The sequence below is a fragment of the Passer domesticus genome, chromosome 1 (assembly GCF_036417665.1).
Source record: "Passer domesticus isolate bPasDom1 chromosome 1, bPasDom1.hap1, whole genome shotgun sequence".
Lineage (NCBI taxonomy): Eukaryota > Metazoa > Chordata > Aves > Passeriformes > Passeridae > Passer > Passer domesticus.
Genome location: NC_087474.1, coordinates 114,706,829 through 114,732,132, shown reverse-complemented (window position 1 = coordinate 114,732,132; position 25,304 = coordinate 114,706,829). Strand labels below are relative to the sequence as shown.

The 25,304-nt window shown below is 42.4% G+C and overlaps 1 protein-coding gene across 6 annotated transcripts in view; it reads left to right on the top strand.

Moving 5' to 3' along the window:
• ANKRD29 (ankyrin repeat domain 29) overlaps positions 1–18,793 on the top strand; it is a 33,791-nt gene extending 14,998 nt beyond the window's left edge. For 2 of the 6 annotated variants that reach the window (XM_064435282.1, XM_064435257.1), the window contains 6 exons: positions 620–718; positions 3,993–4,091; positions 10,034–10,132; positions 10,587–10,682; positions 11,740–11,838; positions 12,978–18,792. In XM_064435282.1, coding sequence (XP_064291352.1) covers positions 620–718; positions 3,993–4,091; positions 10,034–10,132; positions 10,587–10,682; positions 11,740–11,838; positions 12,978–13,061 — 576 coding nt within the window. In that variant the 3' untranslated portion in view covers positions 13,062–18,792. Of the gene's footprint in view, positions 1–619; positions 719–3,992; positions 4,092–10,033; positions 10,133–10,586; positions 10,683–11,739; positions 11,839–12,977 lie in introns of all 6 variants that reach the window. The other 4 variants (XR_010369513.1, XM_064435276.1, XM_064435265.1 and 1 more) reach the window with 4 other exon arrangements.
• Positions 18,794–25,304: the final 6,511 nt, after the last annotated feature.

Sequence of the window (25,304 nt, the reverse complement as noted above, 5' to 3'; positions counted from 1 at the left end):
TCCCACCTGCAGGGATCCCTTCTCAAGCAGCAGTAACAGTGTTTTCACTGGTGGTCATGCCTTTGGTCAGACTCACACTTCCACAGTCAGCTAGCACACTTTAAAATGTCTCCTCTCTGCTCAGCTTCAGGCCAACAAGACAAAGATGAGAGGCGGGACAAAACAGGGCACAATGTTCTGGCCAAAGAAGAGCAGATGATCAATAGACTCTGGAGCAGTGGGAAGGTTTGCTGTCCTTCCATTGGTGGAAGAGTGTGGCAGGCATGAGGAATTTGGCTGTAAAAGGAAGAAATGTGGAGGACCTTGAAGCTATGTAAAGAACAAAGCTTCTAATGACAAGGCAGAAGATGAGGAACGCAAAACAGAATTTTCTTCGTTCCTTTCCCTCCCTAAAATACTCAGGAGAAAAATTTATATAGTGACTGAGCCAAGTTGAAAGATTTACATGTCAACACTTGGCATTAAAGTCATGGAAGATTCAGCAGCTACTCATCACAGAACTGCTGTGAGCCAAATTCTGAAAAGTCTTAAAGTTTGGTTCTTTTTTTTTTTTATGGTGAAGTTCAGCCCAGCATCTGACCTCTCACCTGACTGTACCCATTCTTTTTTGTTTTCACAGGATGGAGGCACAGCTCTGCTGGCTGCCTGTCAGTACGGGCATGCAAAAGTAGTGGAAACTCTGCTGAAGCACGGCGCCAACATTCACGATCAGCTCTATGTGAGTTATTTGACACACACAATATTGACAATGGTGGTGGTGGAACAAATGTGCTGTTGCTTGGACAACAACAGACACCCTGGCTCCAGCACAGACAGGCATTTGCCAAATGCTGCAGTTTTATAGTATTCTGTTCCTCTAAGATGTGGATTTTGTTAACTGTCTGCTTTTCATGATGCTGAGGGAAGTAGCACAAAATCAGAAAGATTCTTTGGCTGCCTTTTGGTTCATGATCTGTATGGAGGATATGTACCAAATCTGGAACAGACTTGTGCTAGCCATTAGCCTTGGATGAAAGAGCATGCTATGTTCTACCATGATTTGCAGAAGAGTGAATAAGAGTGAATAGCTTTAAAACCTCTGAAGTACGTTAGTTTTCTTCCAGAAAGACTAGCAAAAATTAAAATCTTTAAATTACTTCAAAGCAGTTTTGTTTTTTTTTTAAATATCAATTAAAATTATGTTATTTGGTATTTGTGAATCTCCAGTTTACTAGTGTTTTGGGCAAGTGAGGTTAAAATGGCTGAAATGATGTTGTTTAGTTGACTATTCTGAAAGTTGGATTGAACCAATGAAGCTCTGGATTTAATTTACTCCAGCAGATAGATAAGTTGAGCTTTTCGGCATTCAACAGAAACAAGTAGCAGATTTTGCTTTTGCTTCCCACCCCTTCTTTCCTACCCCAGGGCACTCAAAACTGACAAAGAGGAAGTTGTTTCTCTGAGATATATGAGGTTTTTCAGCTGTTTCCATTGGCTTTGGATCTTCAGGATGCTGTTGCACTCCCTGCTGGCTTGCAGGGGAGCTGAGAGCTGGTGACTGCAGAAGTGGTCATAGGGGGATCCCCACCTCTGTGTTGCCTCACCCCTCATTTATAAATAAGGTTGTTCCACCCTTGCTGTTGTGCAAATTGTCTTTCTGATCTGAGGGCATGATTCATCCCTTTGCAGGGTAATCCCAGGGGCTGCCACTCAGTTTAAAAATAGCTATGCTGCCACACCTGCAGACTCTTACCCAGAGGTCAAGGCAGTAAAATAACTTCCTTGTTGTCTCTTCTGGAGATGAGCAATATTTGCAATTGGATTTTAAAATGTACTTTTATTGCTCACAGACATTGGGCAAAGCCAGTCAGAAGGAGTTGTGTAACAAAATAAGAATATGATCTCTTGAAAAAAATGTTGTCTAGCTCTTTTTATGAACCAAGCTCTTTTTATGAACCAGCTGTCAAGTGGTATCTGGATGGCAGTTTCACTGGCAGCCAAATGGGAGAGATTTTGAGCATCCATTTGGATACTCCTCCCAAAACTATCAAGATCAATGTTTTAAATTGACTCATGTGAGGGGTCAGGAGAGCAAGAGACAAAAGAATACTCTAACTAAATAGTATTTCTTGCAAAAATGCTTTATAGCCTCAAAACAGCATTCTCATTACAGCATCCATTCAAATCAAATAGGTGTCAGTGAATACAAGGTTCTCCATCTTGATTGTTCCTATAATAAAAAGCTTTTTTTTATATTACACAACCTTGTTTACTTTCTAAGTTGAAGTGTTCTCTGTCTCTGGAGGAGAGTGTTCTCTGGCTCTGGTGCTGCCAGGTTTTTTCATCTACTCACACAGCAACCAGAGAAAACAGCCCATCAGAGGGCCCAGGGACAGGCATTAATGGTTCCAGGAGAGACCTCTTTTGTTTACCAGGACATTTGTCTTGAAACCAATGTCAAACATCCTAAATTCAGTCCCTGGGGCACTATATTCAGATCATGCTTCACCAAGTCTGTGCTGACTTTTTCAGCTACAGGAGTAGCTATGCACACTCTCTCTGCAGAAAACAGAATTTAGTCCTAACATAGTGATATGCCAACAAGATCAACAGCAGCCCTGTATTTTGTGATCAGCACCTGCCTGAGTTGCCATGAGAGGTGTACTTGCACATCTGAGATGCAGTAAAGGGGTTAATTCCTGTCTCTATTTAAACGAAAAGATTCTTGCCTCCTGGGAAAACTTGTCCTAGCACATCCTGTGCTTAGTGCTGTGGATGTAGGATGGATAAACACCTGTCCCACCCTCAATACAGATTTCTACTTATAGTCGGTTAGATGGATTGTAATGCTGTTTGAAAATGTTCCATCAAAAACACTTAATGAAATATGACTTTCAATTTTTTTCCCTATGGAAGGGGTTTCTCTGAAGTAAAATTCTGAGAGCATCTGCACATGAAAGACATGTCAAAGAAAAATAAAACACTGTATTTGTTCACCATTTATTCTTTCACAAGGTTTTTGCAGGAAAATTCTGGTTTCTGATATGGCTGCTGAATACTTTTAGATTACTGTATTACAGGTGAAGGCTCTTCTACAAGATGTACAGAAGCATGGTGGTTTCTGGGGTGGCACAGTAGTGTGTGTGGCACAGGCCTTACTCCTTCAGCCTCAAGGGCATCCTTCAGTGCTGGGATCTGCAATCTTGCATAGTACCTGACATGTCTCCACCATGTAGCAGAACACTTCTGCATGGTCATATAAAAGCTAAATGAACCTGTATTGTTGTGCAGGAGCTAATTTCTAATTATGTAGCTCAATGCCACAAAGTATAGTAAAACAAAGCAAACCCGATGAAGGGGAGAGAGGATGAGGAGGTCTCCATTGATATCAAAAGGCTAATTAATTACTTTATTATACTATATTCTTCTATTCTACTTTACACTATCTTTATTATACTATATTATTCTATTCTACATTACACTATATTACATTACATCTAAGTTGAATCTGCCAAGCACTCAACTGCACAGAATCTCATGACTGTCAGCCGACAGTCCCAACACACACACACGCTTGGCCCTGATAGGCCAAGGAAACAAAACACCATCACTTTGGGTAAACAATCTCCATATTTCATTCTACTTTGGCACAACACAGGTGCAGCAAATGAGATAAGAATTGTTTTGATCATTCTTTTCTTTGCTTCTCCCAGATTCAGAGAATGCGAATCCCACATCAAAGAACTAATCTCTTAGTATTCCAGACAGAGGATTTAATGCTGGATTTGAAATATGATGGGAGCCAGTATTTGTGCATACTGAATGAAAATGTTGCCACAGTTTATTACGAACTAGACTTTGCATTTTGGTAGTTATTTCTTGAGCATGGCTGTATATCTGCTGTTACAAAGCATAATGACTAAAGACTGAGAACTTAATTCAATTTGATTTGGGTTTGTGTGGAAAAATGGCATCACTTCAATGTAGTGTAAGACTGATGTGTTTGCTCTTAGGATGGAGCTTCTGCAATTTTCCTGGCGGCACAAGGAGGGTATCTGGATGTCATCCGATTGCTGCTTTCTTCAGGAGCAAAGGTCAACCAGCCACGACAGGTATGATCAACACTTCAGGGCAGAGCTGGGTTCTAATTTATAGTTATGAAAATTAACACTGGAATTTTCTCCAGGCATTGGTTCCTGTGGAGGTGTTTCATTGGAAGGCAGTTTGTGGCTGTGTCAACATTCTGTGTTTTAGTTCAGATTGGTAACATGATTTTGAAGTCAATACCCCAGTCATTTCTGAAAGAATTGAAACTGAACTCTCTGCTCCACATCTACATGTTACACCCTGTGAGCCACCATCCCTGGAGGTTTTTAAAAGACAATGCAGATGTGGCACTTGGGCATATGGTTTGGTGGTGGATTTGGCAGTGCTGGGTTAATGGACTCAGAGGTCTTTTCCAGCCTAAATGATGTTATGATTCTAGAGCAGATCAAACCACTGACTTCTCCTTTAAACAGGTTAGAACCACATGCATGTTTGGCTCAGGCACCAAACTAAACCAAAATAAAACTCTCCATCAACCCTCCAGTATGGAATGTTGATGTAAGGGCCTTGCATTGCCTCTTGCAACTACCAATCTGTTTGTCCTGTGCATTGCTTTTGAGGGTCTACACAGCCTACGATATCCCTGAGTTCTTTGGAAAATTGTTTGAAAAGCTTTTGAAAATCTGGGCACTCTGGGAGAAGTTTTGAAATCTCCAGAATGGAGATTTCATCTACTGCATCCACTGCAATCTACTGCATCTCAGATGTGCAAGTACACCTCTCATGGCAACTCAGGCAGGTGCTGATCACAAAATACAGGGCATTTTAGAGGAAGCCTGCTGTTGACCTTGTTGGCATACCACTATGTTGGGACTAAATGCTGTTTTCTGCAGAGATTTCAAAAATTGAAATTTGAAATCTCCAGACCTTCCAGATGTGGCTTTGGTGTCAAAGTTTATCTTTGACAAATCCTTTTATTTTTAGTTTAACTTTTGTTTATTTGTTTGTTTTACTTTGTGTCATTCCTGCGCACTCTGAAATTAAAGCGTGAGTTTTGCCTTCATCTCTGGAAGTCCTTGATACATCTGGAAAGCTTTTCTCCCCATTTCCAGCTGGTCACTCTAGTGTGCCTGATGTTGCTAACACATACAACCAGTGGCAGCTGTGAGCATGAAATTAGGTCCTCTGCAAGCAGTAGGGCTGCTGTTTGATCATTAAATGGGAAGTGTGAGCTAGATTTGTGGCTGGTTCAGAGATTCCTGCTAGGAGGTCAGGGGCTGGGTCCACTGTGCATCACTGGATGCTGGAGTTAGGTAAGGGTGCAAGGGGCTTTCTAGGTTTTAAACTAACTGTTAGATAGGTAAGCATAGGTGGTATACAGACACATGTATGAAAGCTCTCTTTCTTTCCAAATAAAAGGGTTTCTTAATTGTTTAGCTGTTTCTTGACTCTGAAATCAGTGCCCAAACAGCCAGAGGTGGAGTTGCACAGCTAGCTTTACACACAGCACATAGAAATGTCTGGTTAGAGATGGAGCTTCTCAGGAATCTCTACCTGCTTGAAGAGACCCTTGCCTGTGTTCTGCTGAAACCCTGCAGGCAAGGTAGCTGTTCTAGGTCTTCACTGCACATTTGAAATTGATGGGATAAGGTCTTGTCCTTGTAATTAGTCATGCATGTCAGCCAGGTGGCTGTGATCACTGACTGCAGCACGTGAAAAAGCAGCAGGCAAGAGCAAATGAGTGTGAAAATTCTAATAACAGTGGATAACGTGGCATGAGACAAGCTCTGCCAGGTATTTGCAGTATTTCCTTTCATCTGCACCAAAAGCCTGACAAATCATAGCCTGGCAACAGACACTGATCTATATGCTTCTGCTGCATGTGTAGGTCTGTGTACACTCCTAGCTGTGGAAAAAGAATTAGAATTTTAAGGGCCTTAACTGAAACAGTTTTCCTGCTGTCCCTAGCCCCACCTCTGAGCACCAGAGCTGTGCTGGCAGCTGCCCCCTGGATTGATGCATTAGCTGCTCCTATGTTGCCTCCACACTGTCTCCCTAGAAAAAGCTTAAGAAATGTTAAAAGCTGTTAATTAAGTCTAAAGTTTCAATGTGGAAGGAGGGACAAAGGTATGCATTAATGCATTTTGAGTAAGTCAAAATAGGGTTGGGGATCTTTAGATCTGACTGAACCCTGTTGCCATTAAAACTGCTTTCTGTATCTGTAATTATAATGCAGCTAATTCTTTCTGACATTATTTTTTTAGCTCTCTAATCCAATTTCTACAGCACAGTGTTTCACGAGGCATTTTTAAATCTTGGTTGAGGCAAAGACTTGTCTCTGTGTGAATGCTCCTCCTGGCTCCTCTGTTTAATCTCCAGCAGGACAGACCTTCTTTGCTTGAGGGTACCTCCGATCCCTGCTAAGATTATGCCTGGATAAGTGCGTGGCATTTGTATTTAGACCCACTGTAATCTGAAACATTTCCTTAACAAATGGAACATTTTTACTGTTTAATTAGTCAAGTAATGGTTGGATGGACTTCAGTCTGTTTCTTACTAACAAATGGGTTTGTACTTTGTTAGAAGGGGCTGTGTTGGTCATGAGGAATGCAGCTCTAGAAGGGGCGGTTTTGATGCCAGACTACTCTCACTCTCATTTACGAGCTACATTGCTCTCACTGTGGTAGAAAACTTTTCCAGGCAACATTACCTCAAATACAGGGCTGCAGAGTGCCAGGTGTGAGTTCATCTTCCCCTTCCTCATGGTGTCCGAGTTTTCCTCTCTGCCTGGGGAATTTGGTGGCTTAACCCATGGACCTTCACACGTGTCTGCTTCTATGTCTCCTGCTGTTGCTGTGGTGGGTACCAGTTCCCCCCTCAGTTTGGTGTCCCATCTCCCATCCTATGGGGGTATGTCTGACACCACAGAGCATTTTGGATGGTCCTGGCTGTCCATGTGCAAGCCCTTCAGCTCTCACAAGACCAAATAGTGAAGCTTCCTGGAAAGTTTCTTCCCTGGCAATGTCCTTTCTCTTGGGTTGTAATTTCTTTCTGCTCTTGCCAAAATTGAGGTGTTGGGCAGGAATTCTTTTGTCATCTTTTTGTCTAGACAGAGCTGGGGGCAATGTCTGAAGCCTGCTACAGGAGATGTTTCTATGCTTCTTCAACTTACAAAACAAAGCTGTAAGATTCTTTGCCAATGCTGTTTTGGCAGTCTGTGTCCCAACAGGCTTTATTCTGGCTGGCTAAGCAGATTCAAAATAACCTGAAAATTAATGACTTTTTTTCTTAGCACTTGATATGCAATTACACATACATGTAAGGCAGTAAATCCATACTTCAGCAAGCAAGAACTTTGCTATTGGCAAATTAGTTGTAGCAGTGTAAGTGGACTAATAGGCAGAGCAGTGGAGGATATGATACTGAGTAGCCTGAGAGTAGGGGTTGTCTTCCCCTGGAAATCTGAGAGGTCTTTCACCTCCCACCCTAATGTGGCCTTTTCTAAAACTTCAAGCCATAAGCAAAGTTTGAGATTCAAAGCTGCAAGATGAAGTCATTAGTGAATGGGTAAGAGAAAGAACATTAATAATTTCAGTCAGAGTATATTTGGAATTTCTGGCTGCTGGATATTATAAGGTGTTGTCCATATATACTAGCTTGTAACCAAATGTGGAAAAAAGAACACGTTACAAACATGTGGAATATTTAAAATTATTCTAGGAATGTAGTGATCTGCAGTCTGCTGGCTGGGCAGAGAGACAAGGAAAGGAGAATAGCTTTTGAACTGCATCTTTCCCTGTTCTCCTTTTCTTCCGGACTCATCTCCAAACCCTAATATCTGTTTACAAATACATTCTCTTAGTAAAATGATCTCTTAGTAAAATGTAGTATCTGCTTTGTGTCATTCACCAACATGAAAATGGACAGAAAGCTCATCTACTCCATATAAATATCATAGATAATTGCATAAACCTGAGTTCTAGATGCTGTTTGCCTAAGAGAAAGAAGCTGAGCATAGTCAATGTGAGCCCATCATTATCTTCACTATCTTTCTTCTCTTCAGGCTAAGTCCTTCCATACAGTCACTCTTCCTTATAATGAGCTTTTATCTCTAACCTATAGCTGAGGTGCTGAGGATAACGTCTGACAGCAATACTATTAATGGCAATTAATGGTAGCAGTTATATTACTCAATATTTGCACCTCTTTTTTCTCCTTTTCATACCTGAAAATAGGGGTTGTTCCTACAAATTTCACTGTGAGCACACAAAAGCTGCTTTATTTCCTATGCTGAGCTCGTGATTTCATTGTTTGTGTAAATACAAGAGTGGATTTGCACAGCATTGGTTCTTCATGCAGATTAAATTGTGTAGGCTGCTCTCAGATATTTTCCAAGTTATACCGGCTTTTTCAATGCAACAATTGCTATTTTCTAGAGCCCTCTGGTGGGGGAGATTAGAAAAATATGAAGTGTCAGCTTACTGGTAGGGAAAATACTAAATAAATTGGAGAGGGACAGTTTTTGCCATCAAACTAACATTACATACTCTGTATACAAGAGAGCCTTTGGTATTTTTGAATCACAAAGAACACTTGTATTTACAGGATATATACCAGAGTGAGTTCAGTGACTAATTTCAATGAGTTAATTTATAGAGAAATTATACAAGGGTGGGAAAAGATTTTGTTCTTCAAAATTTGAGAAGGCTGAAGATCTCAGGATGTGCATTTGTTCCTTCTCAGAATCAGAAAAAGGGAAGCCCAGATTATTATATCAAAGGAAGAAATAACTTTTATGTTTCTTTCAAATTATTAATTAAGTAGTCCATGAAAAGCAGAGAACTGATTCAACAATGATTTCCTGGGTTGCATGAGCAAGTCATAGGAATCTTCAGGTACCACTGGGAAGAGAGACTGTTTCTTTGACCAAGGTGGCAATATCTTATTTAATGTAAAAAGTTGATTTCTCCTGAAACTTCTCATTAAGGCTAGTTTTGAAGTCTTAGTTTAGTTTTTCTTCCTCTTTCAAGCCAAGCCTTCAGGCTCCAGAGGGTGGCGAGGGGAGCTGGAAAGCCCTAAAGGCAGAAGCAGGCACCCTGCTTTGTGGGGCCTCACTTCTGTGTTAAAGTCCAAACAAGCAAAGCCTTTTTTAAAGGCCCATGAAAATTAGTTTGGCACTACATAACTGCTGGAGTCTGGAGAATCAGGCCGTTTAGAATTAAAAATATGAAAAGACACAAAACCCCTAAATTCTACTCGCAGTGAGAAATACTTCTAGTGCTTCAACTCACTTTTGCCTTTGTGAGGGAAATCCATCTCAAAGTTTAGCTTACTCTGAATGTGCCTTTTCTGAGATTTTGTGTTCAAATAATGATTGCATAGGACTTTTCCAAAGCAGATTGTTTCATGCTGGATTCCTTGATAATTGCCTTGTTTTCTAGTGGAGTTTTGAAGATAAAATTTGTGAAATACTTACCTTCACTGTAAGGCAGGTTGTTTTTACCCAGTTCTCTGAGGGTGGATAATGTAATTCAATACTGAAAGATGGTGATCACCTTGCATTGCTCCCTAGCTTCTGTAAACAACTTTCACTCCCTATGTGCAGGCACCCAGCTGCAGAATCTGCCTGTGCATGCTGGGGTTTGTCTCTATCCTCTGTCCCATCTAATCACCTAGAGTTCAAAGTACACAGGATACCTTTAGCCCTCATGTTTCAAAATTCCCTGTGTATTTTAGGCATGGCTGATGCCTTACTGGGCTTTAATTCACAGAGCAATGCACATTTCTGGCAAACTGTGCAAGAGAAGGTAGTAAAGGGGGCTCTACTCCACAACCTGAAGCAGTCCTAACTTAATACCAACCTACCACATGGGTTTGGACAGAGCTTTGCTTTGTCTCCCTGCAAGATTTGATTGAGTAATTGATGTACATCAAATCCAGTAGGCTTGGGCAGTAAAATATCAGAGGGCACTGAAGTGAAGCCATCAGCAGTCATATTTTGTTGCAGGATGGGACAGCTCCCCTGTGGATTGCCTCGCAGATGGGTCACAGCGAAGTGGTGCGAGTGATGCTGCTCCGGGGAGCTGAGCGAGACGCCGCGCGGGACGTGAGTAGAGTTCCTCCTGCGCCCTGTCTGCAGCTTAATGCCTCACTGGGGGGCTGTAAGTCTGCCTGGATGGAGGCTTGGTGCCTCCAGAGGCCATCCTCTCTGTCAGGTTGCAAAGTCCCACCACAGCTTTCCTTTTCCCTGTTGTGTCTGGGACAGCTTCCTGGAGGGACCTTCCAGAATAAGGGAATGGAAATGTCCACATAGTTGAGAGACAAAAATGGTATATAGTGTCACTGGTCATTTTATCCTGAAGTTTTCACCCACCAGAGAAACAATCCTCCAGGTACCTTAAAAGCAGCAGCACATGCTGTGGAGGTGCTCCCTCAAAGGTGATGAGCGAGGAGACTCTCCTCTCAGATGTGTGGGGAGAGCTGGCATTTCCCTCCAGCTTTTTCTTCCCCTGCAAGGGGAATGCAGGCAAGGCATTTTTGACATTCCTCTTTTTTTAAAGGATGGTACCACTGCTTTACTGAAGGCTGCCATTAAAGGCTACAACAATGTGATAGAAGAGTTGCTGAAATTCTCTCCCACACTTGGCCTGCTGAAGGTTAGTAGTGAAACACAGAGATATTTTTAGGCATAAGAAGACAAAGGGTCTGATGAAAAATCTGTCATTTATTACTACTCTAGTGGAAGATGATACGAGTTTGAGCCAAAAAAAAAAAAAAGAAATTATCCTTTTTAGCCTTAATGCCACTCATAAATCTTTTTAAACAGAAATGTGAATTTAATTCTTGGAATGAGGAAGCACATTGTGTCACAGAAGAAATTCTGCTTTTTGTCACTTGATTTTATTTCTACTGCAAGTAGATTATTCTTGACTGTACAATTTTAACATTATACCCAGCCTTCTATTGCAGTTAGTCAGCAAAATAGTGTCCTAAAAGATCTTTTGTGAGCAGATTCTCTACTTGATTTTGTTTTCCTCTGAATTCATAAAGTGTCTTGAAAAATAACAGCTATTTGGAAGCTGCTTTTTAATGGCTGACCTAATTTTATGTGTACATAAATCACATATTTTGATAGCCTCTGTGCATGCAAATGATTGGCAAACTTAATGTATTTGAAAATGTAGGTGGCATCAACTTAGTTATTAGTCTGGAGTATGAAATAGCTTCCACACAATATTTGAACTGTCAGTTTGCAACCACAAACAAACAAAAGGGCAGCCATAAAAGCCCCCACCTATCAGCTGCCTGACACTGAGGCCATTAATCATCAGAGAGAGAAGATAAAATGCACAGATGGCTTCCATTACTGCTTGTGCTTCTGTTTCATTTGTTAATGACTGATTTTGCCAGGCAGAAACAAGTGCTGTGTTCATGTCACCTCTGATCTATTGCCAAGGCTGATTATTAAAAGGAAATACTGCTGTAGTAACGTGAACTTGACTCTCATTTTTATTAAAGCATTTAAAATCACGTCCTTCACATCCCACTAGGGGCTGCCAGCACCCTAAATAGACCCTATGCCTTTGATGATCTAATCTCATCCCATGTTACTTCTTCCTCACTCGTAGGTCTGTTCTTTACAAGCATTTGTGTTTCACTGCCTTTGCTTTTCTTCCCATGCATGGTACAAATGCCTCCCCTGGCATTCCCTAGAATGGCACCTCTGCTCTCCATGCAGCCGTCCTGAGCGGCAACGTGAGGACAGTGGCGCTGCTCCTTGAGGCAGGAGCGGATCCGTGCCTGAGGAACAAGGTAGGTCCTGGCTCACCATCATGTGTGCCATCGAGGTGGGGCAGCCCATGTTCCTGTGTAGAATTCAGGGCATTGCCCATACAAAAAAAAAAAATAATTCCCAAGTTACACGCACCTTTCCCATATCTTACATAGATCTGTTAGGGTTTTTTTATTAGTTTTGCATTATTTTGATAACAGCAATTTTTCTATAGAAAACTTACCACAGTTTTATCCCATGTTTAATTATTCTGTGAATATGTCTTCTTCTGACATGTTTCTGAACTATTTGCTGCTAGGGTTTGATATGGGTTTGTTAAGCTGTAAATGAATGGTCTGGCATTGACTTCTGGGTGAGTGAAAGTTTGTAAAACAAGTAATCCATGACATATGTTGTAAATATTTGGGTCATTTAATATAAAATCTCTGGCTTTTAACTTCTGCATCATTCCACTTGATGGCAGCACAGTTAATGCCACTCACACAGTAGTCTCTGTTAATAGACATTTTGGGTTTATAATATAACCTGAAAATGCACAAGGTTTTTCTGCTACTGATAATGATCTACAGCAGCAGGGGTGTGCAGTAGAAGAAAGAGTGTGGCCGATTTATTTTTTTTTAGCTTTTGTAAACAACATGCCATTTGGCATGACAGAGTATATTTGCAGGACAGAATTACTGATTTTCTGAAGCAGCTTCATCATAAATGCTTTGTGTTACCAAAATTGTTGTCAATAAATAAAAAAAAATAGCAAACTCATGTTCTATTACCAATCTTACAGCTTAACGCTATTTTAAGTTACGCCTTCGAGTTTTACGGACATTAGTACATAAGGACCTGCCCCATCTCCCCCAAAAAATCAGCAGCTATGGTCTCCTTTACTTCTGCAGCAGAAGCATAGGGAACCCAAGGGCATTTAGCCAGCACAAAATAAGCTGTCACTCAAATTCCATTCTGGGATTGTTTTGAAGACTTAAATGAGACTTGAACGCTGAAAGATGGTTTCCTAAGATATTTTCAACAGTGGTGGAGACAACACTAGGAAAAATCCCACATCATTACAAATGGCCAGTACAATCTTCTCTAGAGTGTAATGCATTCAACCATGATTGGGAAATACTCTTTCATTTCTGCTAACCTCAAGGGTTTTTTGTTCCAGGCAAATGAATTGCCAGCAGAACTAACAAAAAATGAACGCATCCTCCGACTCCTCCGTGCAAAGGAAAAGCAAAGGAAAAGCTAATGCATCCCTACGGCAGATGCAGTTTGACAGAGATGTGCCCTGACCACAAATAGTGACAGTAATCCTAGTTGGAACAGTTTGCAGAACTGATTAGCCAGTCCAGTACATGCTCCCTGAACGCACCAGACCCTGCCACAGGGTCACCACGGGCTGGAGCTTCCGCCCGGCATCGCTGAACGCGGGACCATGATGAGAGCAGGGGGTGGCCCAGGAGCTGCCTCTGCACCGCAGCCCTGCCTGGCCTCCAGACCCCACCGATCCCAGCACCCACCTTGGCTCCCCACGCCTCCTGGCACAGGCAAGCACCCCTGCTGCTTCAGACACGCATCCCCACACTGTCATGGCCACACAGCTGTGACAGCGTGCGTAGGGAGCACTCGGCCCTTGTGCCAGAAGGATACCAGGCCCTTGCAGCTGTTTGGATTCAGTTGGCCATGGAGCAGCCCCATGACCCCCCTGCCCTCCCTTTGCTGACAGTGACCATTCCTCTCTACCTCCAAGTGCCATGTGAGACTAGAGGTGAGATGCTGCCTGAGCCATCACAACAGCAAAAGTTCTCCTGTCAGCCCAGGGGTGAGGTAACATTTTTGCTACTACATGAAGCTCTATAAAAATGATCAAGAGTATTGCAAGTGTTGCCAAAAGCTACCAACCAAACAAAAAGCAAGGGGAAGTCCTCTTAATTGCAGCATCTTGATCTGCCAATCTGTCCAGCAATGAAACACAGTGGAAAAGTTTATTTCAAAATGCCTACACCACTTCTGGGAATCCTTCCCCAGCCTGTGTGCATTTTTGTGAGTAGAGGAGGACTGGTTGCTGAGCAAACCAACAATGCCCAAAAGGGCATTTTTCCACATCAGAAACTCAGCTGTCAGGCACAACAAACCGCACAGATGCTACACAAGTGGTATTTGTACGTTCTGCACCCAGATATGTGACACTATGGTTTGGTACCCACAGCTGCTATGCAAAGCGCTCATTCCCCAGGTCTGTGGCAGGAGCTAAGGGAGAATTGCACAGTGTACAGGTGTTTCAACACTTGGCAAGAGGGTTACACGTAGCCATACCTGAACAGACCCACCAATTATTGCAGACATGGAAAATGAAGTCTGAACAGCAGTTTTGGCCTTTATTGTGGTTAAGATACTTAGACATGCTACTAGTGCCTGTGTGGGGAAGGCAGTGCAAATTGCAGGTGGCTTGTGAGCAGCTATGTTATAACCATGTTGCTCTAAGACACCCCATTAAAACCCAGTCATTTCTGCAGTATAAAACAGTATATACCATGTCCTGTTAGCCACAAAAACATTAGAGATTAATTTACAGTGAGTTGAGGTAAAAAGTTAGTTCAGTACATAAATCCAGGCACTTCACCTACTTTCAAACCTTGGCAAATTACTGAATTGCTTTAAAAGTTGAAGGCAAGGAAGATTGTAAGGACACAAAATAATTCTTGCTTAAGAAATGTCTGCCTATGTTTCAGCTGAACTGCTGCATTTGTGCTTTGGTGAGTTAATAGGAAATCTATAAGTGAGCTAACACAAATGAATGTAGTTTATGTATTGCAGATTAGCCATGTGAATTATCAAATTATAAAGTTATTCTTTTTGTGAGTAAGTTAGATAAGAAGTCAGTGTTCTGGTGAAGAGAACAGAACCAGGTGTACCTTTTCTTGCATGCTGGAATTCCTATTCCATTTCTACTCTGCATTAAATAGGAAAGCTTTAAGTTTTCCAACAATGTAATAAGAAAAAAATTATTTGTTTAGGTAATTTACGCTGCTGTATTTTTAAATTAAAATAATGTTGTGCCTAACAGAAACTTGCAGATGAACTGGTACAGAACCAAAGAATTATGCAAGATGCTTAAAGGTTGATGGTATCCAGGTTTAAGTTCTGCAAGAGACTAAAAAGTATTGAGCATGCAGAAATCTCAAGAGCCTTATTTGGATCTTAAATTGCACAGCATTACAAGGGACTGCACTCTAACTTCTTTAACAAACAACACTGGAGAGACAGGAGCCTCCAGTGGACTGAAGATGAGATACTAGTTTGGAGAACAGTAGAGGGACTCTGGGCAGCCTGGCCTCAATATGGAACTTTCACCCTAAATTTTCTACAGATCAACAATGGGCAACAACCACACTCTCAGTGAAAAGCCCTTTCATATTTGTAAAGGAGGTGAATAATCATTAGAAGGTCTTCAGTAGCTATGCAATAAATACTCTTAATATCAGACAGGCTGTAGTAATCACACAGTCCTCTTAAAAAAGGTGGAAGCATCCATTTTTGGTGAAGGTCTCCTATTTTTTCCTGAGAGCAGAGCATAGGAGAGAGGACAAGGCAAGCCAACAGTAGACCTGCAACAGCTGAAGTAAGGAAGCTGAGACAACAAACACAGGTATCCGAAACCTACAGGTGGCCCTTCCTTTCTGCCAGGTGTATTTTCTTGGGAGAGTTGTCTCGTCCCAGAGGGAGCAGTTACTCAGCAAAGAGCTTCTTCAACTGTGCCTGGCCATGAGAAGATGCATGTCTGCTCCTCACCACTTAGAGCAGGACTTTCCAAGTCCTGTGTCCAGCTGCCTCTATGAATGGTCACTGCTGCTGGGGATCTCTTGGAACATGTGAAGAGCACCTGGCTCCCTGTGTCCCACACAGGACATCTGCTGACCTTTTGAGAGGATGCAACTACCAGGTCTTTTTTTCTTCTTTTTTTTTTTTGAGTGATCTTGTGATATAATGGGCTTTTCGCATTTCTGAACAACATTTGAAATGTGGGGCTAGCACAGGTTAAAGGGAGGGATTTGTTGGTCTCTTCTTGCTCTCATTAGTGCTGGCTGATACAACACACAGGCTGTCTGGGGGGATCTGTATGGAGAACTGGCATTGAAGTCTTCAGTCTGATTCAGGCTGAAGTTGTATCTAGCGTCAGCAAAGACACTATTCAACCAGAATGAGACTTCTGGCATGGAAACCTCCTTTTTGGGAGCATTTCTTTCATCTTGGAGCCTTTGGAGAGAGGAATGGTTTCAGTTTTGGGCTCCCTGTAACCCAAAGGTGCTTAATCTGCCTGTATATGGGCTATAAAGTTGCAATACTGTTTATCACCATGCAATCAATGTTTTCACAAAGAAACCTTAATAATTATTAGTATTTATGTAGCTGTTGTTATCTTTAAAGTGTTTGGTAAATACTGTGGTTTGTTTGTTGTATTAAAAAGGAAGCCCATTTTCCCTTGGTAGCTGAAGTGATTCACTAATACTGGCAGTTGTTCTTTGCATAGTTGTGGTGCCTTTTGTGTAAGGTTTTCCAGTTGATCTACAGACTTTATTTATCTTTGTAAATTCCAAAATGCATTGCTGAAGTAAGCAAGGATGTAAATTATTTTATTCACAAACCAGTGAAACACAGTAGCATTTCATCGGTTCAATGTCAACAGAAAAGAGTACATTTAGACATATAGATTTAGAAATTATGGGGCATTAAACTAATTTCATAGACAACAGGATGAAGATAGATATAATAAAAAGGTGTGAAATAGAACTGGGACAGAATAACACAACCTTTTTTTTTCTGAGTTGGGTTTTGGGGTTTCTTTTCCCTTTAAACTGGCATATATATCTCCATCTTACACCCAAAACCAATAAGCTCCACTAGCACACTGATTTCAGGTTTGCTTCCCTGCACATTCAGAGCCAGAGGCTCAGCCTGCTATCCCCTCTACGTTTATGCAAGTGCTGTTAGCCTGGTGACCTCCCATCAGCTCTAAGTGAGTACAAAGGATGCGCAACCAAGCAAGAGGCCACACCAATGAGTCAATGAAAAATATAGGGCATTTTTCTTCTATTTCACTAGTATCAAACTGCCACTGTTGATCTCGTTTCAGAGGAATGAGACCCACTCTTTCAAGGAGAGAAAAAAACTAAAACTTTATTTTTTATATCCCTTTATACAGAGTTTTATAAACCCTCTCATGTCTATCTCCTATCTATTGGTTGGTAACAAGCTGTTACCCTGTTGTCAGTCTTGGACAAGGTGTCTGTGTGAAAGAAAGGGTTGTTTGTGAGATATTGTTTCTGCTCTTTTACTGAGACAGTTGGGATTGTTGAATTAGGTGCAAGAAATTAGTCATGATCTGTAGAATTATTTTTTGCTGTTGCTCCTGTTTTCATGAAGAGCTGTTAGCTTTCCCGTGGCTATCTTGAACTGAGACTTAGTATGCAAGGCCTTATCCAGGCCTGCTGTTTGCCACCACATCAAGCCATTGTGTCATAGGGATGAGCACAAGGAAAAGCCTGCAAGATCTAGACAAAAGTGACATCCCAGCACAGACACAGTAGTGGTGGAACCTCAGAGGTTCCAAAACACATGGAGCTCTTCATTTAGATTATCACTGCAGTGCAATGTGCAGGGACATCTGTTCAGTAATGATACAAAAGGCAATATTGTTCCACTTGACTTGCACATGCTTTTCTTCTCCTGGAACAAAACCATCTCACTGTTGATTCACCCACCTTTGTTTAGCTTAGAAGAGCTGAGAGAATTACAGCATGAGATCAAATAGCTGCAGGTTATATTTAATGCACTTTACAACAATGATTATCTGCCTCAGAGTCAAAATTAATTGCAGGAATAATTCACACTTCCTTTTCCAGCCAGTCCTAGTGACTATTGGAAAAATCCACAAGTTAACCAAATCTGGTGCCTCAGAAATTTCAGAATTGTAGTACAGAAAATGAGGTAGCACAAACCCCAGCCCCTTTGTACTTCATTTGATATGAGCACTGAACAGACATAAAATACAAGCCTTGTCTGGAGTCATTGGTGTTAGAATGGTAATGTTTGCTATGAGCCCAAACAAAGGTAATACATAAGGCTTTTTTTTTCCAGCAATAGGACATTGTACTGCACACCTGGGACTAAATGGAGTTCTGCCTTCTCACAGCAGCTCTGCTTTTGGCTCCTGGGAATATCATGAGAGTTTCACACTGTTCTGAATTCTGCCTTTTTTTTTTTTAAACTGATCTTTTATGCATTTGATAAAGCATATGTAAATTTATATGGCTCCATGTGAGACTAATATTCTGCAACCGGAATGTTGCTTTACTAAAATATGTTTGTCCATATCATTTCAACAAAAATATACTACTCAAATAATCTTGTTCTGCATACTTCAGATTTCTTTGCTTTCATCTCTATTCTACTCTTTTTACAATACCAGAATTAGTTTCTTATTTACACAAAGACCACTTTGTTCTATTCTACTCAATTGACTAGACTGTTATTGTTTTCTAGGTCTTCACAGATGAGATAGTATTCACAAAAAAAAAAAACATAACAAAAAACCAACAACAACAACAAAAAAACCCCACCATCAACAAAAAAGTAGGAAAAAAAAAGAAAAAAATGAATGGTGTGGCTTGGGAACAGGAAAACTTAATTTATTAATTTAGCATAACATAATAAGATTTCTTTCAAAGATCCAGACATCACTGACAAAGTTCCCTTTACATTAACATCCATTAGGTCAGGTCTCTCCGAAGGGAAGATTATAAAAAGTAACATTAGGAACCAAAGGAATGAGACAGTACATTTAATTAGTCAAACATGTCTTGGTGGTTCCATTTTGGTCCTAGATGTAAAACTGGCCCTTACACTGACCAGACGAATTTCAGCTAAAAAAGTCAACGCCCTGTTGATATGCTTATTATGGTGTGCAGTGGATTATGTGCATTATAAAAAGGAAAAAGTGTACAATGAAGTCCATATTTTGATATATTTTCACTGTGTTTGACATCCCAGGCTTTTTGCCTTATTCATACAATTTTCCATTGTGATGAGCTACATTTTGAGTAGCTCATCATTAAAAATTCCTATGGCCATAACTCAATAAAGCATTCCATTGTATTAATAGAATATAAAGGGAAAGTATTGTGACTTGTTCATGGCCTAAATCACTACAAAGGATGATTTCTGGGAGTGAAAAGCTTCTTAATTTTGCACATGAAAGTGCATATCAAAACACTATCAAGAGCCTGAAACTAGACAAATTCAAACTTCAAGCAGTAGATTTTCAAGCAGTAGATTTTCAAGACTATTTCAGAAACAAATTGTTGAGATGGTTCCTTCATAATTTGAGTTAAAAAAAACCCCAACAATTATTTTTCACTCTGAAATATGTGTAGCAGCTGAAACTGTGTTTGATGCAGGAATTACTGGATGAAATTATACGACATACAGGAACTAACATTATATGATCATAATAGTCCCTTTGATCTTGAAATATATGAATCAATACACTTTTTGCTTCACCACCTCCATGACTTAGAGAGATACTAACTCTCATGGGATCAATAACAGGACCATATGCCTAGCAACTGTGGCAAGATGAAATCTGAGACACATACCTAAACTGTCTCTAGATAATCCATTTTGCTCTCACAATGTTGAGGAGGCATTTTAACTGGACTAATGCTTTAATGTACTGCTTTTAATGTCAAGTGAGTTGGTTCAGAGCTGGCACCAGAGCTGCGTAGTGCTGTACCTTGCTAGGAACAAGGATCAGCAGAGTGATCTGGGATGTGCTGTTGGGGAGGAGCATAGCTAAGTGAGGAAGGAACACGGGACACAAATTTTTGCGATGGCAAATGGCTTGGATGCACAGATGGAGCATGACAATAACCTACAGTGCAAAGCTGAAACACTCTGCAGTTTTGCACAGATTGGACAGATATGTTCTTGTGTGGCATATACATGCACATGTACGCATACATCCAGCATATGGATATAGGCTCTGATAATCCCCTTGGAAAAGTGATATCATGACCTCATGATCGGCTTGTCTGGAATATACTGCATAAGAGGCAGAAGAATTATTTCGCTTCCTGAAGACTCCAAGAACAGTTTCTGCAAGTGGTGCCTTGGCCATGCTACTACATCAGACCCTACTCACCGGGACAAACTGATATAAAACTGACAAAATGTCTTTGAATCAAAATCAGTCTGTTCCTCAGGTGAATTGTAGTTCAGAAACCCTGAACTCCTGCTCTTCCTGACAAACTAGATTTTGGTAGTGCCCTTAGGCACTCCTCTGTGACAGTTCTGCCTATATTCTCCACTTGGACAGCAAATTGTGACCACATGGCAGCATGGTGCTATAAGGGCTCAGTAAACTGATGGTCATGCAAACCATACACAGCTGTTAGTAGGTCAAACTTTGAATTTGTCAGCATTTCAGTGCTTATGCGCAGTGTCTGTGTCTAGGTTTGGAAAGACAGGTGTCTGCTAAGGAAGGCAGGAACCTCCCCTGAAATGGAAAATGTAAACCCCCTTCCTCCAAATTGGTATAAATTTTAAATTATGGGGCTCTCGGGCAAAAATTATGGGAGCAGAAATAACAATTCTTTATTAGGGAAGAAAATTAAAAGATAAAATAAACAATGCAGTAAACCAAAACAACACTGACAGAGTCAGACTATGACCTGACACCCTGTTGGTCAGGGTGCTGGCAGCAGTCCAATTGGAATTGTGGCTGCAGTCCTCCTGAAGTGTCAGGTGTGGTTCTGGTGGAGCAGGGATCCTGTAGAAGGGTGTAGTCTTCCTCTGAAGATCCAGTGGAAGAGGCAGCTGTTCCTCTGGGAAATCCAGTGGAGAAACTGTGCTGGTATTCCAGAATCTCAAGATTGTATCTGGGTGGGAATGCTTGGCTCCTCCCTCTGGGCAGAGCATCTCACGATGGGATGCTTTAGTTCTTATCAGTCATGCAGTGACATTCAATAGCCTATGATCAGCAGATGTCCCCCCGGAGGGAGGATTGGTTGTGGAAGAGATAAGGAAACTGCCCACTTAACAGAAGACAACTGCCATACAGATGACAAATAGAATACAATTTTCTTGGCAATCCAGGACAGTCTGGCATGAGGACACACTGCGCATATTTGCTCCCAGCAATAAGTGCAGAGTGTCTGCAGACCCCACTGCAATAATAAGCTGCACTTCTACAGTGTTTTCCTTCAACAGCTCAGTGGTTGACACCTGGCTTTGGAGCTCTTGGGCCACATATTGCCACGCAATTCGCACCTCTTTACAGAAGAGGAAATCGAACTGGCTAGATTTGGACCTGCCCACTTCATCCAGCAAGTTTGTAGCAAAGCTAGAACAAACATTGAGTTGATTCAGTTCAAGTCCCAAGCTTTTGCTAGAATGCAATAAATAATTTTACCTAAGTGTAATAAAAATTAACAAGTTTCAATGACTTCAATGATAAATGCAGAAAGGATGTGATTTAAGAACTGTTGAAGGTTAAATAAGGACACACTGGCACAAGTTAGTGGAGCAAAATACACTAGGGCAGATAAAAAGATGAAAAGATGATAAACAGACTTGATTAAGCATCACCTGACACACTACTTGCATATTTAAGTGAGTACTGGCAGCATCAGACACATTGCTCTCAGCCCCCTCACTCTGATTTGATGCCACATGGTTAATCTGAAGCCAAGAGCATCTGACCAAAATGACAGGTACATTGAGTTGTGTATAATTAAAAGCCAGGCATGCCTCTACAGCTGGGGGAGGCAGACAAATGAGAGCTGATCAAAAGAATACAAATAGCTTATAACACCAAATAGGAAACACCAGGTTTGTTTGGTACTAGCATTATTCTGGTTTAGCTGGAGAAACAGTCTTGGAACAAGCTACAGTGGTTTTGTCTGAGTGAGTCTACAAAAACCAGACATATGAGAAACTGGGTGAAACTTCTCACTCACCTGTTGCAGCTTGTCTGCACACAGATTGCAAGACATCCCCAAGGAGAACATCCCACTTTCCCATGTGCTTGTGCAGGGTGGTGCTTACCGTAGCTCCCAGTCCTTGCAAGTGCCTCTGGGTGTTATTGCAATAGAAATAATAAAGGCTCATTATAAATTATGGAGAATAAACAGCAATAGACATTTTAATTGATTTTGCTGCAAAAAAGTCACGTACTGTGTTTCCACTGGTAGGCACAAGTAACTCGACAGACAGATTGCCATCTAGAAATTGCAAGGTCATTACCACTAGGTGTTCAGTTTCTACTGGAAGTGGTAACACAGGTTTAATTTCTGCATTGAATAAAGGGATGGATACACAGTAAAGCCCATACCTCTGCAGGCAACAGTCCTGGCTTCCCATCAAAGACACAGAACACAACGAAGTTATTTCACATGAGCTTTCTGGCAGGCAACTTTACACCACTCAGGGTATCCAGTGAAGGAAAGGGCTGATTTGACCCTAATGGACAATTAAAGGACTTGTTCAATGAGTTAGTAGCAAGTTCTTCTTCCAGGCAGGAAAATTGTGTTTTGTATATGCTGCTGAGAACCAGAATAAGTGTTCCCACAAACCTTCCAAATCCATAACAGTTATGCATAATCCTGGGTTTAAAAGGGAACCTTATAAAACATAACTTGATAAACGTCCTTCTGAAGGAGCAGGAGGGAATGTGAATGTTCTCTTTTGGGCCGTGCATATCACAGACAAGGCAATGAGCTGTTGTCAGCATGTTGACCTGCGTAAACTATTCCAGGCTACTTTTTCCCTGCCCACAAAGAACAAGATAACCTTAAGGTGATGCAGTCATGGTGCCAGCTTTGTCATTGATAACACTCATGTAATTGCACTTAAATGCCCACGAGCTGCCAGATATAGCTCTGCATCCTCATCCCCCAAATCTGACACGCAGCCATGACCAAGACCAATGGCTGCGGCAGGAGTGAAGGCAAACCCTGCTCTGTTCACCTGGCTGCCAGGCTATCCAGGCCACATAAAAACAGATACTTGTTTGGGTTCCAGCATCTGCCATTGCACAAGATTTCAGTGTTTGTTAATTGGTCTTCATACCTACACCACTTCGGCTTGCGAGTGCAAAAAGGCACCACTCTGAGGGATTGCACTGGACTAACAGTGTGAATTTAGTCAGCCATCTAGAGATATTTGCAAGAGAGTTAGATAAATATTAAAATACCATCCCTTCTCTCTCTTTGTGCTGCAGGTGGTAGACAAGGGTGATGTTATGGACTTAATTATTTTATGGTGAAAGTTGCCCTTGCAGTAGTTTTCCTCTTGCTTGTTCCACAACACTGTACATTAGTTCTCTCTCAGCTCTCATTCTTAAATCACTTATTCACTATGTAATTTATACAGAAAGAAAATACCATTTCCGTTCAGTCAGTTTTGCTATCCTTCGCAATTTTTTTCACTGAAACAAGGTTCTTGTATTTTTTTTACCTTGCAGCTATGCAAGCTATGCCCACTGAATTCTCTGCTTAAGTGGAGTGCCTGGAACTAGCTCTCCTGATTCTAGGATCACACTGCATAGTCCTGAATAAATTTATTATTTATGACATGAAAATTAAAACACAATATAACTTTAACTACTCTAGCTTTGTTTGGCACTTGCCAAATGCCAAGTCTTGCATTTAGGGTGGAGTAATCCCACAGAAAAGTACAAGCTGGGCAGTGGCTAGATGGAAAACAATTTGGAAGAAAAGAACAGAGTGGTTGGGTGAAATGCTGAACATGAGTCAGCAAGCTGCATCATCAGCAAGAGGATGGTCAGTAGGTCAAGGGTTAGGGTTCTTTCTCTCTTCGGGACATGTCAGACCACAGCTGGAGTGCTGTGTCCAGGTATAGGCTCCCCAGAATAAACAAGGGAAAAAAAACCCAAAAAACCAAACAGTGCACATCCCCCCCCTCCTCCAAAAAAAAAAAAAAAAAAGAAAAAAAGGAAACATACATAAAAAAGATACTGACATAGCAAAATCTATTTTACTGCCACATCAACAGCCGGGGCTGCTGGAAATGTGTTTGCTCAGCCCGAAGCAGAAAGCTGGCTGGACTTGCTGTAGGGACATTTTACTAATCACTGCAGCTACCAAATGGGAAGATGTGGAGAAGGAGGAATCACACTCTTCCCAGTCAGGCACCATGACAGAAAAGGGGCAACAGCCTCCAGACGGAATACGGGAAAATCTCTTTAGATACAGGAAAAACATTTTACTCCAAGTGTGGTCACTCAGCGGAAGAGTTTGTCCAAAGAAGCTGTGAAATAGCCATCTCTGAAGCTATTAATAGCCGGACAATTCCCTGAGCCACCTGCTCTAACCGGGTTCTGCTCTCAGCAGAAAGTCGGATTACGTGACCCCTGGGAGGCTGCGGCCAACACGCCAGCCCGTGTCAGTCTGGCTCGGACTAGACCCAGGCTAGTCTGCGTTTCCGTCAGCAGATGGCAACATCAGCTAAATTACATGTTTCATTCCAGCACAGCAATGCGAGTTACCTGTCGAGGAAGGCAATAAACAGGTGGGGAAATTAGAGACTGCACGCACGGGAATGCCTCACGCCCTGCTTTTATTGCGCCTCCTCCCAGCCAGGTCCCGAACTGATCCCAAACAGAGTCCAAACAAGCAGAGCCCAAACAAGCAGATGGCTTTGGCAGAGCGCAGCCAGCACTCCCAGAACTGCTGATTGCGACAGCGGCCGGGCCACTCGGTGTCAGCTCCACCGGGAGCGGAGCGGGCAGCGGGCACAGCCGGGGACAGCGGCCCTTGGCCGGGCCCCGATCATTGCACCGGATTGCACCCCCACGAGGTGCGAGACGAGTCCTTAGAAATCACGAATCGGCGACTTTGAAGCCAAATTAAGGCGCTTTTCTCAAATCCAAAGGTTTTTTAAGCGACTTCTGCTATTTACAAACTACGCGATTAGCGCTCCCGCGCGCGGACGATGCCGCTGCCCGGCTGCCGGCGCAGCTTGGGCGGGATGCTCCATCCTGGAGGGGCGCGGCTCCGTTCCCGCACCGGGACGAGCTTCCCGCCGGGGCCCCACAAAGCATCGCCCCCGCGCCCCGTGCGACGCGGAGCAGCCGTGGCGTGATGGCCGCCCCGCCCGCCGCCACCGGGACAGGCCGCGCTGGGAGGCGGGGCCGGGGGCGGCTTTTCCGGGCGGGCCGTGAGGGGGAAGGCGGTGCCGGGGGCGGTGTTTCTGGGCAGGCGGTACCGGGAAAGGCGGTGCCAGGGGCGGTGTTTCTGGGCGGGCGGTGGCGGGGGAGGCGGTATCGAGGAGGGTGTTCTTGTTTCGGCCGAGCGCGGTGAGGCGGTGCCGGGGGCGGGCCGGCGGTCGTGGTTGGCGGCGGCGCTGGGGCGGCCCTCGGCCTCTCCTCGAAGGGGCAGGCGGCTCCGCCCAGGCAGGCGAGAGCGGCCCTTCC